The 16,336-nt window shown below is 43.6% G+C and overlaps 1 protein-coding gene across 2 annotated transcripts in view; it reads left to right on the top strand.

The window, feature by feature from the left end:
* The window catches only part of CCDC88C (coiled-coil domain containing 88C), a 153,825-nt gene that overhangs the window by 49,120 nt on the left and 88,369 nt on the right, over nucleotides 1-16,336 (top strand). For both annotated transcript variants that reach the window (XM_048485200.1, XM_048485201.1), the window contains one exon: nucleotides 11,631-11,700. In XM_048485200.1, the coding sequence (XP_048341157.1) occupies nucleotides 11,631-11,700 (70 nt within the window). The remainder of the gene's footprint in view (nucleotides 1-11,630; nucleotides 11,701-16,336) is intronic.

Below are 16,336 nucleotides of genomic sequence, written 5' to 3'. Positions count from 1 at the left end.
AGAAAAGCAATTGAACTTGCTAATGAATTCTGATACCATACCCATATGCTGTATTTGTTTTTAGAAGCTCCTTTTGTGTATAGAGATCCCTCAGAGCAGAGGTGGAGTTTATTGGTCTAACAAGACACAATTCTTACCAATAGGTTCTCTTATGTATGTGAAACCCAGGGAGAAATCAGGTCACGACCAAAACTGTGGGAGAGGTGGCAACATATGAATAGTATGGGTTAAAATAAAAATTATACTTTAAATATTTTTCTGGTATTTGAAGGTAAAATATGGGTGTATGTGTGTAATTTTCTCTCTGTGCTGTCATAAGATTAGTGTAATACCGAATGCTTGTACTTGCAGTTGTTTGTGGTCTGTACTTGTTGATTCATTTTGTGATAAGTCATTCAAGATGTTAATCACAATTCAAAACAACTACTTAAAATGGAATTTTAAAATTGAAGGTGTTAATATGAATTATTTGAATAGCTTAAGGATAATTGTTATACCATGTGTGGCTTCTCCTACACATACTGTTGTAATCCATCTTTTTGGCTCCTGATTTTCGCTACATCTGCTCTGTGGTAAGAACATGTTTTGTGTAGTCCTTAGATACCCCGGGGAAGGTGAGGTATCAAATAAAATAGATATATTAATGTCATGAATATCATTAGTAGATTTTAGTTATGCTCCTCCTTTCTAGAGCCATGTAAACTGACTTATACATGATGGTAGTTTTTGAGAAGGGCTAGTAGAGAGCCTGCAGTTCCTTCCTCCCTAAGGAGGAGGAGGATATCTTGTTGGGTAATTCCCACTGATCAGTCAGGGAGGCAGGATTGATATTTTCTTCTAGCTTCTTCTTCTAATGGGAGTCGCTGACACCACTCTAGATTCTACGATACTTTCCTCTAGAGGCTGAGCCTCCACAGCTGCAGCTGGAGAACCTTGTAGCTTTCGACTAAGTTGGCCGATTCCCCTTCTAAGGCTTCCATGATGGCATGACCCCTTTCAGGGAGAAAGATTATTCCGGGAGCAACTAGATAAGGTCTTAGTAGAGACACCAGAGACGTAGCAAGGGGGAAAAGCAACCGGTGCATCCTCCGCCCCCAGAACGCCCCGCCCTGGAACTCCCTGCCACATCCCCACAGGGGGGCAAGCTCGGTGTGTTGCGCGGACCCCTGCCCCCTTGGAGTTACGCCTCTGAGAGACACCAAAGACATGGAAAAGGCCTTTCCCAGAACCATTAGGAGAAGCAACAGGAGGGGCTATGACTCCTTCTGTAGCCAATAACAACAAGCCAGAGATGGGATCCAGCAGGTTCTCACAGGTTCCCGAGAGTAGGTTACTAATTATTTGTGTGTGCCGAGTGGGGGTTACTAATTGGTGATTTTGCCACGTGATTTTTGCCTTAGTTACACCCTTCTCAGCAGTAGTGCGCTGAACTTGAAGCAGTCTAGCAGGAGGTGCGCCAGCGTGCGTGGCAGCCTGCACCTGCGTGCACTCATTTCCTGCCCAAGGACCGACGCAGCAGCTGTGTCCTTGCCACTGCCCCGCCCCCGGAATGCCCGCCCCCGCCCATCCCCATTGGCGCTACACCAAAGTTTGAATCCCACCATTATGGGAACCTGTTACTAAAATTTTTGGATCCCACCACTGCAACAAGCCCTCATACAAAAACAGGGTTATTTCAACAAGTTCCATTAGCAGCCATTCGCCAGACAGTGTTACCCAAAATAAGCAGTGTTGAGTGAATAGGTTTGTAATTTGTTCCTTATATAAACATAGTGAGACATCTATACTTTAGATTTCTTGGCCCTGGCTACATTTTTTGTTTAGTTTAATGTTCAATTTTTGGTGGTTGTGTACTCTTAGAATATAAAATTGATCTTGACCTTTTGCATTCTGCTGGTTTTCTGTTAAGCTTTGTATTTTTCCCCTCTTCTGCTTCACCAATTTGTTTGAGGAAAATATACAGATCATTCCTTTTGGCTTAAGTTGTCAAAGTAGCTTACTACATTGTGTGTGTGAATTTTTACATGAAGACAGTAAGAGCAGGGAAAAGAAGAAGCAGTAACACAATCTCTATCATAAAACTGGCCAAATAAAGTTGTTTTTATTTGCTGCCTAAAATTCATTATAGGGAATGAGGAAGAAGCCATATCTCACATAGCTGGGACTTCTGATAACCCTGGTCACTGGGCAGATTTGCATGGGACCAGGCAGTTCTGCAGATCTTCCTTAAGGTTTATTGGTCAAAGCCAGTACCTTGAATTGTGTGGAAACAAATAACTTATGATGTTCTTTAATAGCCTGGTGAGTAAAACATGCTCCTCTTCAAGCTAGTTAGCAGCCCTGTCAGTTGCCTTTTCTCCCATTTCCGCTTGTAATTGGAATTCTTTTGCGAACTGTTTGTTTAACAGATTCTCTTTGCTTATTTTTTTAAAAAGAAGTTGAGAAAGTGTTCTGTTCATACAAGTCAGTGATTAAGTTGCTATTCTTTTCATTTCAGCATTCACATTCCTTTTTTAATTATTATGTATTTTGACTTCATTTGTAACTATGCTACTTGTTTGTTATGCATTCTGACCAGTATGAGGGTTTTTTTTAAAAAAAAAGTTTGGCTGCTGCTTTGTCGCTATTATTTATATGCCCAAATGAGTGAATCTTTTGCCTATTAACAAACCTGTCATGCAGTGATAATCCCATTGCGTGAAAGGTTTTTTTCCTGTGACAGTAGTTGCTCCCAAGAAGTCCCTTGGGCTGGCTCGTCATGAGAAGAAAGCTTTTGCCTTTAAAAAAAAAACAGGCTGTTGGAACTGCAGCCATTATGTGACTCTTCGCTGTTTGTGATCCACTGTCCACAACATCCGATGCTGCCTATGATTTCAAGATTGGGGGCGGGGTGTGTGCCGGAGTTGTTGAGGCCAAATGACATTTCAGGTCATGGTACAGGCAGGCAATGTTAGCTTTCAGTCATAGCTGTAGAAATTGGTGTTCTTTTGGGGTAAAGGGACAGAGCTTACGGACATCTTCCTTTCAAGTTGTGCTTCTATAATAACGAAGTCACGTTTCTCTGCAATGTACAGTAGCTTGTATAGGCTGAGAAAATTATATTCTCCCCACTCTCCCATGCAAATTATTATTGTGGTGTGTGGTCTTTGTGACTCTAATGCTTATTAGATAACAGTACCTACGCATTTACATCTACATGTTCACTCCCTCCCCATGATTGGGGACGTTGTTTTCTGAATACTCCTCAGTGAACAGAGCATTTATTTTATTCATTCTGTATTGGCATTCATCTAGTCCTCTCTAAAGAAAAAATAAAATGCCAAAATGCAAGCAAATTTTTTGACTTTTAATTACTGCAGTCTGCTATCCTCTCCAGAAACTTCTGTTATATCTACTGAGATGCCACTTGGAGTGCACGTGCATCAGACTCCAGCCCCCAAGAGGTGGAGGCTGACAAAATGCAAGCAAGTTGGTCAAGTGACGGTTGGTGAAAGTGAATTCATAGGGAATACATTAAAATTGAGTCTACCAGCACTGCACCTTTTTCTAGAAGAAGGTTTGATGAAAGGCAGGCTGTGATTTTTTAAAAATGCATTTTGTTCTCTCCACATCTGTCTCTCCACATCTCTCCACATCTGTCCAGAAAGAAATATCCCTTTTAGGAGATGGATGTGATATTGTTAGCAAATAAGAGGCAAGAAATGAATGAGAGGCACCTGATCCATTTTTTTTGAGGGGGGGGGGAGTGTGAAAGGTTATTTTTAAATGGGAAATGTCAATCTAATAAAGAAATGATTAGCACGGTGTCTGCACGGACTGCTTGTAGTAAAATCTAATGTGTTGCACCTGCTGGAAATCAAACTCAGTTGTCTCTGCTTAGCAGACATCTGGAAAACATATGTTTCCATGCCGAGGCTGACTCAGCACAGTGCAGTGTAAATACGGCTTGCACCAATACAGTGGGAAAGTTTTTTACAGTAAAGAGAACAGTTGACTGATTTGTAATCCTGCATAAATGAAAGCTAATTCTCTACTTTCCTGAATGTAAATATATACTTGATATGGAAACTCAATAAAAAAAAATGTTTATAATTTGAGAGGTTGTTTTCTGCCCAGGTTCTTTTATCTTGAGGAAGAAAACTGGAAATGGCTGTACTTTGGGGACATGGTTTACTAATGTTCAGCTGATGATATCCTAAACATAAAAGGACAAATTTGTAGAGCTGCTGCTATCAGCATTCTGCTAAAAAGGGGGGCAATCAGGATATAATTATTCTCTATTTCAACAAGGGTTTTTTAATTACCTTTCTGTTTGGGGTGGGGGCGGTGTGGAATAGTCCCCAACATTATTGGGACCTAAAATCTTTGGCTGGTGGTGGCAGTGTGGATTGATTGGAGCCTGTGCTCTAGTTTCCAAATATTGGGAGATATGTTCCAAGGGACAACTAGCTAATTACTGCTGCAAGTCTAAGAGCTGAAAACCAGCTTTGCTGTAGGTGGAAAGAAAGAAAGAAAGAAAGAAAGAAAGAAAGAAAGAAAGAAAGAAAGAAAGAAAGAAAGAAAGAAAGAAAGAAAGAAAGAAAGAAAGAAAGAAAGAAAGAATAGTGAGGCTTGGCCATTGCATATGCAGTACAGTCTCTCTCAAGTGAGAGTCAGCCTTGACATGGGAAACAAAGCTCTGGAATGGGAGGGACCTATGTTACAGTCTGGTCTGTGTCCTTACCTGACTCTGCCTGTGTGGTGTAATGTGCTGTTATCCTGCCAGGTCCCATAGGCAGCAGATAGGAGGCAAAACACCCCCAAGACAGAGGGAGGTGTGAAGCACTTCAGGTGATGCACAGGATTCAAGTTGCAGCTACACTCTTTTTAGTGTTGTCTACCTGTTCACAGCCTCTGGCATACTTGGCAACTGTACCATGTTTCCCTGGAAGAGTTTCCTTAAAATGGGTCAACTGTGTTCTTTTGTTTTCTAGCAGTTGTGCATCTACAAACACCAAAGGCTTCAGTTGATCAGCTGACCCAAAGCCAACTTAGCATCTAACTCCTTTTTCTCATGGTTGAGCTGTTGCCAGTTAACCCACTGAGTGACAGTTGGGGGCTGGTGGCATTTGTGATGGCTGTAGAGCTCCTCAAGAATGACCTTCAACAAATTATCCAATGTCCTTTTTACTTGCCTTTTGCTGTTCATGGACTACCCTTGTTGTATTTGTATGACACATTTTTAGTGAAAAACATGGGAGAGTTGGTTTTTATACCCTGCTGTTCCTTTTAAGAAGTCTCAAAGAGGCTTACAGTCATCTTCCTTTTCCCTCCCTGCAATAGACGCCCTCTGGGGCTGAGAGAGTTCTAAGAGAACTGTAACTGGCCCAAGGTCACCCAGCAGGCTTCATGTGGAAAAAGTGGTGCATAAAATCCAGTTCTCCAGATTAGAGTCCGCTGTTCTTAACCAGTATGCCATGCTGGCATAGAAATAAGCAAGGGGTAAAAGATCCAAGCAACTGGGAAATGTGCTTACTCATAAGAGCTACATGGAAGAAATTAGATCATTTTACTGATCAATGTCAAAAACGACCTGTCGGAACTTACCTTGGACAGTAGAGCCCCTGATTGACCTTATTGGTGACCATTGGCTGACTGTGCTTTCATCATTTAGTACTTACTTCCCTCCTAACATCATTAATAGTACCAGCACATGCCCGCTTAAGCGATAGATCTGAGATTTGCTGTTCAAAGTGAATTAACAACAAGAACCCTTGTGTGTGAGGACCAAAGTATTCATTTTACAACTGTGTGAAGGCTGCTTATGTCATTCTTGTTATACAGAAATCCATGGGTGTTTCTGCAACATGAAACATGGGCTGTTTCCCGTTTCCCCCCAAGTTACATTTTCTCAGCTTTCCAAATAACCTGCCCTCTGGTCATTTAATCCATTTCCACAGCACTTATTCAAGGCTGACTTGAAGTCAGTCTGCTAAACAAATACTGCTTCCTTAACCCCCTGACCCTAACTGACCTTGACAAGTCACTTTTAAAGGAGGAAACTCTCTGCTGGTTTACTTCACTTCCTCCCTGTCATGTTTAAATTTATCAGTCAGAATAAGTTATGTACTTAACCCTTGATATATGCATTGCGGTAGGAATGGCTAACATCCCAGATCCTTATAGAGCCCCATGTAAAGGCTAATATTTATTAGTCTGACTCATGCTTTAAAAATCATATAGGCCCCTTCCACACGTGCAGAATAATCCACTTTCAATCCACTTTCACAGTTGTTTGCAAGTGGATTTTGCTATTCCGCACAGTAAAATCCAGCTGCAAAGTGCATTGAAAGTGGATTGACAGTTCATCATTCTGCGTGTGCTGAAGGGGCCAGAGTCATTATTGAGTGGGGCAGCTGGAAAATATGATACCAGGGTACTTGCCAGAATTGGCTCAAGTGTGCACTGGCTCATATGTTACTTCCTCCTATCAGCTGCAGTCATTTTTCCCCCATGGAAGGTTCAGATGTTTGGTGCCTAATCAAATACAGTTCCTTTTATGGGACTAAAGGATTTCGTGGCAACATGTCTCTGAAGATGCCAGCTATAGATGTGGGTGAAATGTTAGGAGCAAAATCTTCCAGACCATGGTCACATAGCCCAAAAAAACCACAACAGCTGGTTGATTCTGGCCATGAAAGCCTCCGACAACACATTGCTTAGAAATGCTTTACAGAAAGGGGAATGATGAGGAGCACAGTTGTCATTCATCCAAATGTGACCCTTATGTTAGATTCAGACTAATCTGACACCTTCTACTGATTTCTCTCTTCCCACTGCAGGCACAATCATGTGCTTCGTCAGAGTTCCCTAGCTCACTGGCTGGAAAGTTCCATTCTGTGGATGGAAGGTTTAGTCTGGACCAGTGGTTCTCAACCTGGGGGTCGGGACCCCTTTGGGGGTCGAACGACCCTTTCACAGGGGTCGCCTAAGACTCTTTGCATCAGTGTTCCCCATCTGTAAAATGGATAAATGTTAGGGTTGGGGGTCACCACAACATGAGGAACTGTATTAAAGGGTCACATCAGTAGGAAGGTTGAGAACCACTGGTCTGGACGCTACCCCACTTGCAGATTTATGCCAAGACAGACAGGGTGTTCCTTATGTTGGGAGAACCACATCTGGTGCGTGTTTTTCCCTTGAAAAGTAGCAGAGCGGCACAGAGGCTGAACACAGGGAAGCTTACCTGGGCACACACGCGTGGCTGAGCTTGCTAGAGAGAACTTCAGACACAAAAGAAAGTCAGAGTCGTTTGTAGTTTCTAATCTAATGAAAAGAGTATTTATTAGTGAACTCCATTCTGGATAGAAAGGTGGAGAGAGGTTCACTATCTATTCTAATCTAGCTGGATGGAGGCGGATGTGTAGGAGACACATCCTCTCCCTAGGCATGGTGAAGGTAAAATGGAGAGGTTCTGAGAAGAAGGCGGAAGCAAGGGAGGAAGTCCCTAAGAGTATCAGTCTACATCAAAGGGATAGTCAGCATGATAGAGTAAAGGTGACAAATTCCTAAGTCCCTATCTAGCCACTAGATCGCTAGTAAAAAAAACCCTCTGTACGATAAGGCAGGAAACAGCGTAAAGTCCCTTTCTTCCAACACCTTATATGTATTTATCACTTACTTTGAGACCTGATGTGTAAAGCCCTTGCAGCAACCAGTGTTAGGGATGTAGAAATTTTATACATTATTAAAGTGTCAACTATTTGCAATTTTGTGGAATATTTTCTATTATGCAGATGGACTTCCCCACACTGGCCCCTAACCTCTTGTTTTGAATTTTGACATAATTTGGCTGTCTAATTATAAAAAGACTAGCAGTAAATCCCATTGCGGGGGGAAATGCAGTGGGTTCTAGAAAAGGAGGGAGAGCAAGCAGTTTCGCCTGCAATGAGCTTCAAGACTGGCAAGGGGGGAGGGGGCCACATAAAGCCCTGCCCATTTCAGGTTCCCCCAACCCCCCATCCTGTCCCTTCATCCATCTCCACCACCACACTGCCTTTCCCCCTCACCATTCTCCTCAGGGTCCAGCGGCTGGGTCTCTGGCTCTCCTTCCACCAGGTATTTAGTCTTTGGGGACTGGCAGAGGGCAGGCGAGGGAGTGGGGTGTGTTCCCAGGCCAGGCAGGAGGGCAGCTTGCCGCCTGTGCCCTGCCAGGTGTGTCTTGGTCTTTGGGGGGTGGGAGAGGGCAGAAGGAAAATGGGGAGGCTTATGCCAGGTCCGACAGGGAGGGAAGCTGACTGCTCATGCCCTACCAGACCCAGCTTAGTCTTTGGGGGTTGGGAGAGGGAAGGCGGGGGATTGGGGAGGGGGTGCGGGGTCAGTGGGGCAACAGGTGGCAAACTGCTGCTGCCCTGCTGGACCAGCTTGGTCTTTGGGGCAAGGAGAAGGCAGGTGGGGGAATGGTGATGGCAGTATGGGGCAGCAGAGGATCAGGGGAGCAGTGAGTGGCAAGTCGCCGCGTTTTCACCAGCCTGACTTCTAACCAATCGATGTTCAAGACTGCGCACCGATTGGTGTTAAGTGAATTGCAACTCATATGCTATTTCTTAGTGAAATATGTCTTAGGACTGCTGACCTGTGAACCTAGCCTAGGCAATCATCTTACCTCAGTGGAAAGTGTAATTCAGTTTCAGTTGTTGTAAGACCACCCTTTGTCAAATTCACTTGTTGTACAACCTCCTTTTCCATTCAATGTGTGGTAAAATGCCTGCATGCATCAAGGTTGGCAATAGTTGGGTTCGCACATGCTCAGAGGCTAGAAAGCATCTAAGTGATAAACCAGGGAAAAGTGGAGTCAGTATAATTCAACTCATGATTCATCCAGCCCCATAAATAAGCAGATGGCCCTAGCCTGAGAAGAAAAAAGTCACACCTAAGCCACAGAACTTGGGAAATTAGATGGAAAGAATGGATATTCCTTTTAGGACAGAAAAAAATGGCCACCCAGGGATTGGGGGGTGGGGTAGTGCAAAGATTATAAACACTTAATACATGTGAAAGAAACTCTTACTACCCTTAGCCATCTTGCTTCTTTTACTCCACCCCAGAACTCCCATCACAATGGCTGCTGTGATCATATGTTGCTGGACCAAGGGAGAGAACCTCCATACTATGAACCTAAGGAAAAGGATTCTTTCTGAAACTATCGTAACCATCATAGAATAAGGCTCAGAGATCTGCAGCCATATTACTTCTCTTTGGTTCTTTGCTCATTCCATTGTGATTTCAAAATTTTGAATGTTGCTATACTATGATGGAGGGACCGTGGCACAGTGGTAGAGCATCAGCTTGGCAGAAGGTCCCAGGTTCAATCCCCTGGTACAGTGGTGGCGAACCTTTGGCACTCCAGATGTTATAGACTACAATTCCCATCAGCCCCTGCCAGCATGGCCAATTGGCCATGCTGGCAGAGGCTGATGGGAATTGTAGTCCACAACATCTGGAGTGCCAAAGGTTCGCCACCATGGCCCTAGTATTTCCACATAAAAAGATTTAAGTAGTAGGTGAAAGACCTCTACATGAGACCCTAGAGTGCTGCTCCCAGTAGACTAACTTTGATAGACTGATGGTCTGATTCAGTATATTGTGTATTCATGTGTGACAGTTTTCTGTACCCATGTTAAGCCCATTCAGTCCTGTTTATGAAAGAGAAGAACAGGGAGTGGGCAGCCATCATTCTCTTTATTCCCGTAGCATGCAAGTACATTTCTTCATTCTCAGGTTAGCTAGTATGAATGAAACAGAAAACAAGAAACTGAGGCGGGACCTTTAAGTGGCAATGCAGCTACGAGCCCTGGACAATTAGTCCTTCAGCAGGAAATATACTCTTAATGACTAGTTGGTGTTGGCCCCTGGGAAGTAGACTATAGCGAGTGTGAGGAAGTGAAGGGCCTCCCCGGGTGGGGACCTGGGATGGTCTTGAAACATCTAAGTTCCCACATGGGGCCTGCAAAACTATTTCCCCACTGTCAGGAACTGCGCCTGGTGATTAAGCAGTATTCCTAACTTAGTGCTTGTCCGGGGGTCGCCGCGACTGCCGCGTCGGCTTGCCCCGGACTCGCCCGGCCGGGAGGCGGGGCCAGCGGGAGGCCGGCGGCGGGACCCGGCAGCGGCCGGCCCGCCGAGGAGAGCGCGGGCAAGGAGGCCAGCCGGACGGGAGGCAGTACGCCGCAGCTGCGGCTGGTTGAGCCGGCAACGACCGGCGAGACCGCAGCGCAGCTGCGGCTGGAGAGGCGGACGGCAGACGACGGACGGGCCGAAGACGAGGCCGGGAACAGCCCCAATCAGAGGGGGAACCTATTTAAGAGAGGAGGAGTGGGAAGGGCGCGGCTGATCGCAACGGGTCGAGGGAGGGAGTTGCGGAGGCTGGGAGAAGGGGAGACAGACGTGGGACAGAGACAGAGAGAGGGAGAGGTGGAAAGGAGGCGAGGGAACAGAGAAGTCAGGGAGAGAAGGGAGAGTGAGAGCGGAGGAGGGAGAGAGGCGCGAAAGGGAGTGAAGGAGGGAAGGGAGGCTGCTCCAGGGGAGAGTGGGCTCTGCACTCGCAGGGCAGCCGGCCCCAACCGGGTGTAGGCGGGGCGCAGGAGAGCGGGAGGAGGACCCTTCTTCCTCCTCCCTTGGCAGCCACCCTGTGGTTTCGGCAGCTGGCAGTGAAGACCCCAAAGACCGGGGCCACTGACGAGGGGCCCATCACCTCGGTTAGGGACGGAGGGACGGTTTGCCAGCCCGGGCTGCAGGCGGGGCAGGGGGAACGCCACAGTGCTATATGTGTCACACTGATAGAGATGGTATCTAAGTGGTGAAAGGGTACTTCCACTTCAGGGTAATTCTGACAAGATAAATACAATTGGTCAACTATACCTAACGGAACTTTCCTCTTCCTCTTGATCTTTATGGCTTGCAATACGTATAGATAAGTAGGCTTACCCTAGCACAGTACTGCCAGAGGAAAACAGGAACTGTTTGTTACCCTGCAGGGGTGGACATGCCAGGTGGCTGTATCTCTCCCTATCTCTGACCTTGGGGCACCTAGGCTTTAAACTAACTGCTTTCACACTTTCTTTGGAAAAATGGGAGCGGGGAATTATTTGGGGATAAATGGGAGCGGGGAATTATTTGGGCTAGCAAAAGCCAGGTCTGGTAGAACTGGCTTTCTCAAGTTGGATGCTTCATTGCCTTTCAATAAACACTATTGATCAACAAATCCAGAGTCCATTTATTGACTAAAGGTCCGAGACCTAACCCCCACACTGTGTTTAGTTCTGTCTTCCACTTCAAGGTTGGTTCTGTGGAGAACATCCAGAGGCACAGGTAGAACCTCAGTACAGGCATGGGTCTTTTTAAAAACTTCCATTCTAGTGCCCCCTGTGCTCGTGCATTATGGGACTCCAGTCCCCAAAGTTAAAATTTTCTAATAGTCTCTAAGAGCCAATCAATGAGTTTCATGTTTGAGCCATGAGGCTGACTCCCATGTAGGAATTTTTCTTCTCCAAGTGTGTGGCTTGTTCACCTAAGCAAGCTGACTGTGTGTTAGCTAGTGGAACCAAGCGTGTTCAGCAACTGATCATAGTCTGTCTGTTTCTCTTCTTTAGGAAGTCCTCCAGCAGCTGATCATTATGAGTTTACCGAACGTTTTAACAATTGGCAAAGATCCTCTGTCTGGTGAGTTATTCTGTGATGTTTCTCTCTCCGTTCTTTTCAAGTCTGAATTAAATGGTTTGCAATATGGAATGACACTTGCAGCTTCTAGCGGAAATTAGTTGGTGCTGAGGAATAGAAGAGCAGCAGCAGATTGATGGCATCCAGCAACTTTGCTGGTTATCCAAACTATGAAGGACACAGACAGGGGAAAGACATTTGAAGCAAGTGTGCTCCTTCCACTGAAATACCACTCCAGAGATCTGTGGAGCCCTGGACAATTAGTCCTTCAGCAGGAGCCCTGGACAGCAGGAGCCACATGGCATTGCCATGTGGATGGAGTGCGGGGAGGGGGGAATGTTTTCCAGCAAATCGGCCTTGTGTCATTGCATTCATCTGAAAGGTGAAAGAGGCTATGGAGAGTTGTGATTTCAGCTTGAGCGCCTCTTCCCACTGCAGCAAAGTTTGTTGAACCATGTCCTGAAAAACTGGAATTGTTGGCTACTTTGCCAGCGAAGGGCAAGTCCCCATGACAGTTTTTTTTGGACCACTTATTTATTTCTGCAGTGATGAATTAGACTTATCAAAAATGCCAAAAAGGAAGGGTGCTTTTTTTCCCTTCTGTGCTTCAAAATCAGGAAGTTGATTTTACAAAGTAACACAATAAGTGCAAACATCTGGCTGATGTCCCCTATGTTTTGTGGGCTCCTGTGGAGAGAAGATGGAGCTGAACAGAGACAACATCTCCATGGGTGTATACTACAGGGCTGCTCAAAAGCATTCCCATACTACCTAAAGGCCTTTGGTCTGGGTATATGCCACTGTGGTAATTCTTTATTTTAAGCATTTATGTTCTTTGTTCACAGCTGGAAACTCTTGAGTTAGGTGACAGTTTGGTACATTAAACGAACAGCTCATTCACACAACAGCAAGATGGAGCAATAAAACTTGCAGTATAAAATAAAAGGATCTAAAAGTTCTATCCATTGATACTGAAGCATAACAGTAAAGTGTTAAAACAGCAGCTGGAATAAATGTAATGATAAAAGCATCAAAGTGAAATCACAGCAGAGAGGAGAATGAAATTGGAATCAAAATGAGAAGCTCAGTGAGACTAGAAATGTCACCTGCAGAATTTTAGTAAAATGCCTGGGCAAAATATCATCAACAACTAGAACCACTGCTATTACTACTACTACTACTACTACTACTACTACTACTACTACTACTACTACTACTACTACTACTACTACTACTACTACTACTACTACTACTACTGTTCCTACTACTATTGTTACTGTTGCAACTACTACTACTACTATTATTATTTTAATAATAATAATTATTATTTTTATTATATTAATAAATATAATGTAAATATTATATAATAATAACAACAACTGGGTGAGGCTCGAATTGTAATGAAGGCCAACAGCCAGCTAAAGATCTGGCAGCTGTGAAATCAATAATAATAATAATAATAATAATAATAATAATAATAATAATAATAGGGATCCGCACGAATACTACGCCGATACATTTCAACTTCCTAGGCCTCTGGGTGAGGCTCGAATTGTAATGAAGGCCAACAACCAGCTAAAGATCTGGCAGCTGTGAAATCTACAATAATAATAATAATTGTTTCATATCTTATCACTATTATTGTTTTTATTTGATCAAGAGTACCAATTTCTCCTGAGCAAAGCACAAAGCTCTTGCTCTCCAATAGTCTTTGGGATTATCCCTCAGAAAACTAACCCTGCTATATATCTGCAACAACATTAATTACAATAGCAGATGGGTCATGACCAGAGCAAGGTGTAACTCTTTTCCGTCAGCACATCTTCAAGGTCGATTCTCTGGTATTCCACAAGATGAGCATCGCTGTCAATTCTGTCCTGATACAACTGTAACACTTTCTCATATTCTGCTCCATTGTTCAAAGTACAACAACATCAGAACCAATTTGAGAACTGTGTTACCAACAGGATTTATGCTCCTCTCTGATAAAACAAAAATGGCTAAGCTTCTAAATAGCTCTAGTGTGGAAATATCTGAAGCTGTTGCTATGTTTTTGCTCGGTGTACTGCAAGTTGAGCAATAATGATCTTTTTATTGTATCTGAAATTCTTGGCACTGGTTTTATGCCTAATAAAGGTTTTTTGGAACTGGTTATTGTTTTTATTATTCAGCAGTGATTGAAAAGAAAAAAGTGTGGATAATTGATATAGCACTACCTGGCGATGGCAGGGTTGAAGAAAAAGGACCCAAAAAGATGACACACAGTTGCGAGATTATGGCACAAACCAGCAGTTGTGGTCCCAGTGATTATTGGCATTTATATTGTGGGGCTGCACACCTGGCCCCAAACGATGTAGCATTCTTTTCTTCCTGACAGTTGCTTTGAGGAGTCTGACCCTCAAGGCTCTCTTCTGGCTTCCCTTTTAATTGGGTTTTGGCCAAGAGCCAAGTGAACTTTTAAACTTTCGTATTTCTTTTATCTGTTTCCTTACTTTTGAACTTCTGAAGTTTTCTTTGAGTGTGGCACATATTTTGTGTTAAGAATGAGCTCTTGCTCCTTTCTGAAAGAAAATCTCTTGATAAGGAAAACCTGACCAACCCTCTCCCCCCCCCCCCCAACTTTTTTGGCATGCAGGTGTTTGGTCTGATCACTGCTCTTTATTACCTTCATATTGCATTATTTGTCTGGAAAATATATATGCCATGTATATCGACATCTGTGCACAACCTGACAAATTTGAGATATTGACAGAAGAGGATGCTAATATATATGCAGAGCGTTTTCCCCTTTCTAAATCCAAAACTTACATATCTGGAATGCTTCAGATCTAGGCAAGTTTGAGCAGCAAGAAGTTATCAGCATGTCATTATTTTATTATTATTTTATTATTATTATTATTTTATTAAACTTATAGGCCGCCTATCCCCGCCTATCCCCGAAGGGCTCATTGGATGTAGACACGTCTCTTATTAGCCTGTGCTGCTTCTCCTCCATCAGTTAAGCCCTATTCATTTGTTACGGTGAACACATATACAGTCTATACATCCATGTGTATATATTTATGTAAGAAACCCAATACATATGCACATTACAGAATACCAGGAACCCACACCTGGAGCAATGTCGAGTTTCAACCACATGTACACGTGCTGAATGTAACATGAGAATTATCAGTGCACATCTGAAGAAAAATCAAGAGTACATGGATTGTACATGCATTCATTGTAAGTTGTGAAAAGGGCGCTAGTGCTTCAGAGTTAGCTTGGAAGGATGTTAAAGAGCACTTTTGCCCCAAGATGGAATTGGAGGGGAGAAATCAAAGAAGTTAAAAGTGTGTATAGTGAGGAAAGAAAAAAGTCTGAAATGGGAATGAGACAATAAATGAGTCACCATGCAGTGATCTTTTACTAAGACGGAGTGTAATTCAGAACTGGATCTGGGTATCCATTATAAAGGCAGGTCCATTGTGTGATATTCATTGAGTTAATACCTGAGCTCTAAGATCAATGTTGGGCTACAGCCAAGGCAATGAAACTGATCTCTCCCAGCATTCACACCTCTAAAGACTACGACGGGAGAGTTTTTTGATTAGTTTGTATGCATATTTTGTACAAATTGCTAGGATTCTCTCCCCACTTTCCTTTTGCATCCATGTTTGCTGTGGCCAAGTGTTGTTAAAAATTGGCAATGTTCAACGTGCTGCTGAAAGAGGAGTAAACAGCTGACCAGGAATGGAACAATACCAGAGCCTCCAAACTGAGGTTTATACGTAGTGACAGGGCTTGGTTACCTTATACCAGCCAGGAAATCTGATTACCAATGTGCTGGGAACTAAACTGGATCCTCTGACTTTTAGTGAACAAAATCCAATCTTACTTCAGAAAACCTAGTGGTGTTAACTGTCTTTGTTGAAGAATGGGGTCATGGTACAGCAAACTGAATTCTTTCATTCTAATGGAGTGGCAACCAATTAGTGAGGTGAGAACCGGGCAAGAATCCCTGCTGTTGATGGTGGCTACAGAATTAACTGTCCTGACCCGAATGGCCCAGGTGAGCCTAATCTCTTCAGGTCTTGGAAGGCAAGCAGGGTTGTACCTAGTTAGTTCTTGCCCTCTGTTGCCAGTATTTGCGATCCAGTATTATTTTATTTATTTATTGCCAATTTTTAATAACACTTGGCCACAGCAATTGCTTTGCCACTTTCTTTGGTAGTGGTGGGGGGAGTTTACAATACTGATATACCTGCTATCACAGGTATATTGATATAACTGCAATTTAAAGGGCTTTAACAAAGCTCTTTATCTTGCAACTGCTGAGTGTGATGAGATCTGTGCCTTTAAGAAGGAGATGATTGTCATGCCCCCACAGACCCTTTAAGATTTAGTTTCCCTTTATATAGAATGGGTTTAGCTATGTTTTGTATAGTATTCAATGGGAGGGAACTTAATTTAGTTCTGTCCCTTTAAGAAGCCCTAGGGCTGGTGTTCTACGGCAGTTATTACCCAGCAACCTGTCTGGTTTTGGCGGTTTGGTGCCAACGGAAGCTGGGTGACAGCAACAAGTTAGACAGTCAAAGATGTTATAGACTCACAGTATTTAAGTTAAACAGTCAAAGATGTTATAGATTCACAGTATTTA

The sequence above is a fragment of the Sphaerodactylus townsendi genome, linkage group LG02, assembly GCF_021028975.2.
Source record: "Sphaerodactylus townsendi isolate TG3544 linkage group LG02, MPM_Stown_v2.3, whole genome shotgun sequence".
Taxonomy (NCBI): Eukaryota; Metazoa; Chordata; class Lepidosauria; order Squamata; family Sphaerodactylidae; genus Sphaerodactylus; species Sphaerodactylus townsendi.
The sequence above is the reverse complement of the archived record's forward strand: the minus strand, read 5'-3'. Positions and strand labels throughout refer to the sequence as shown.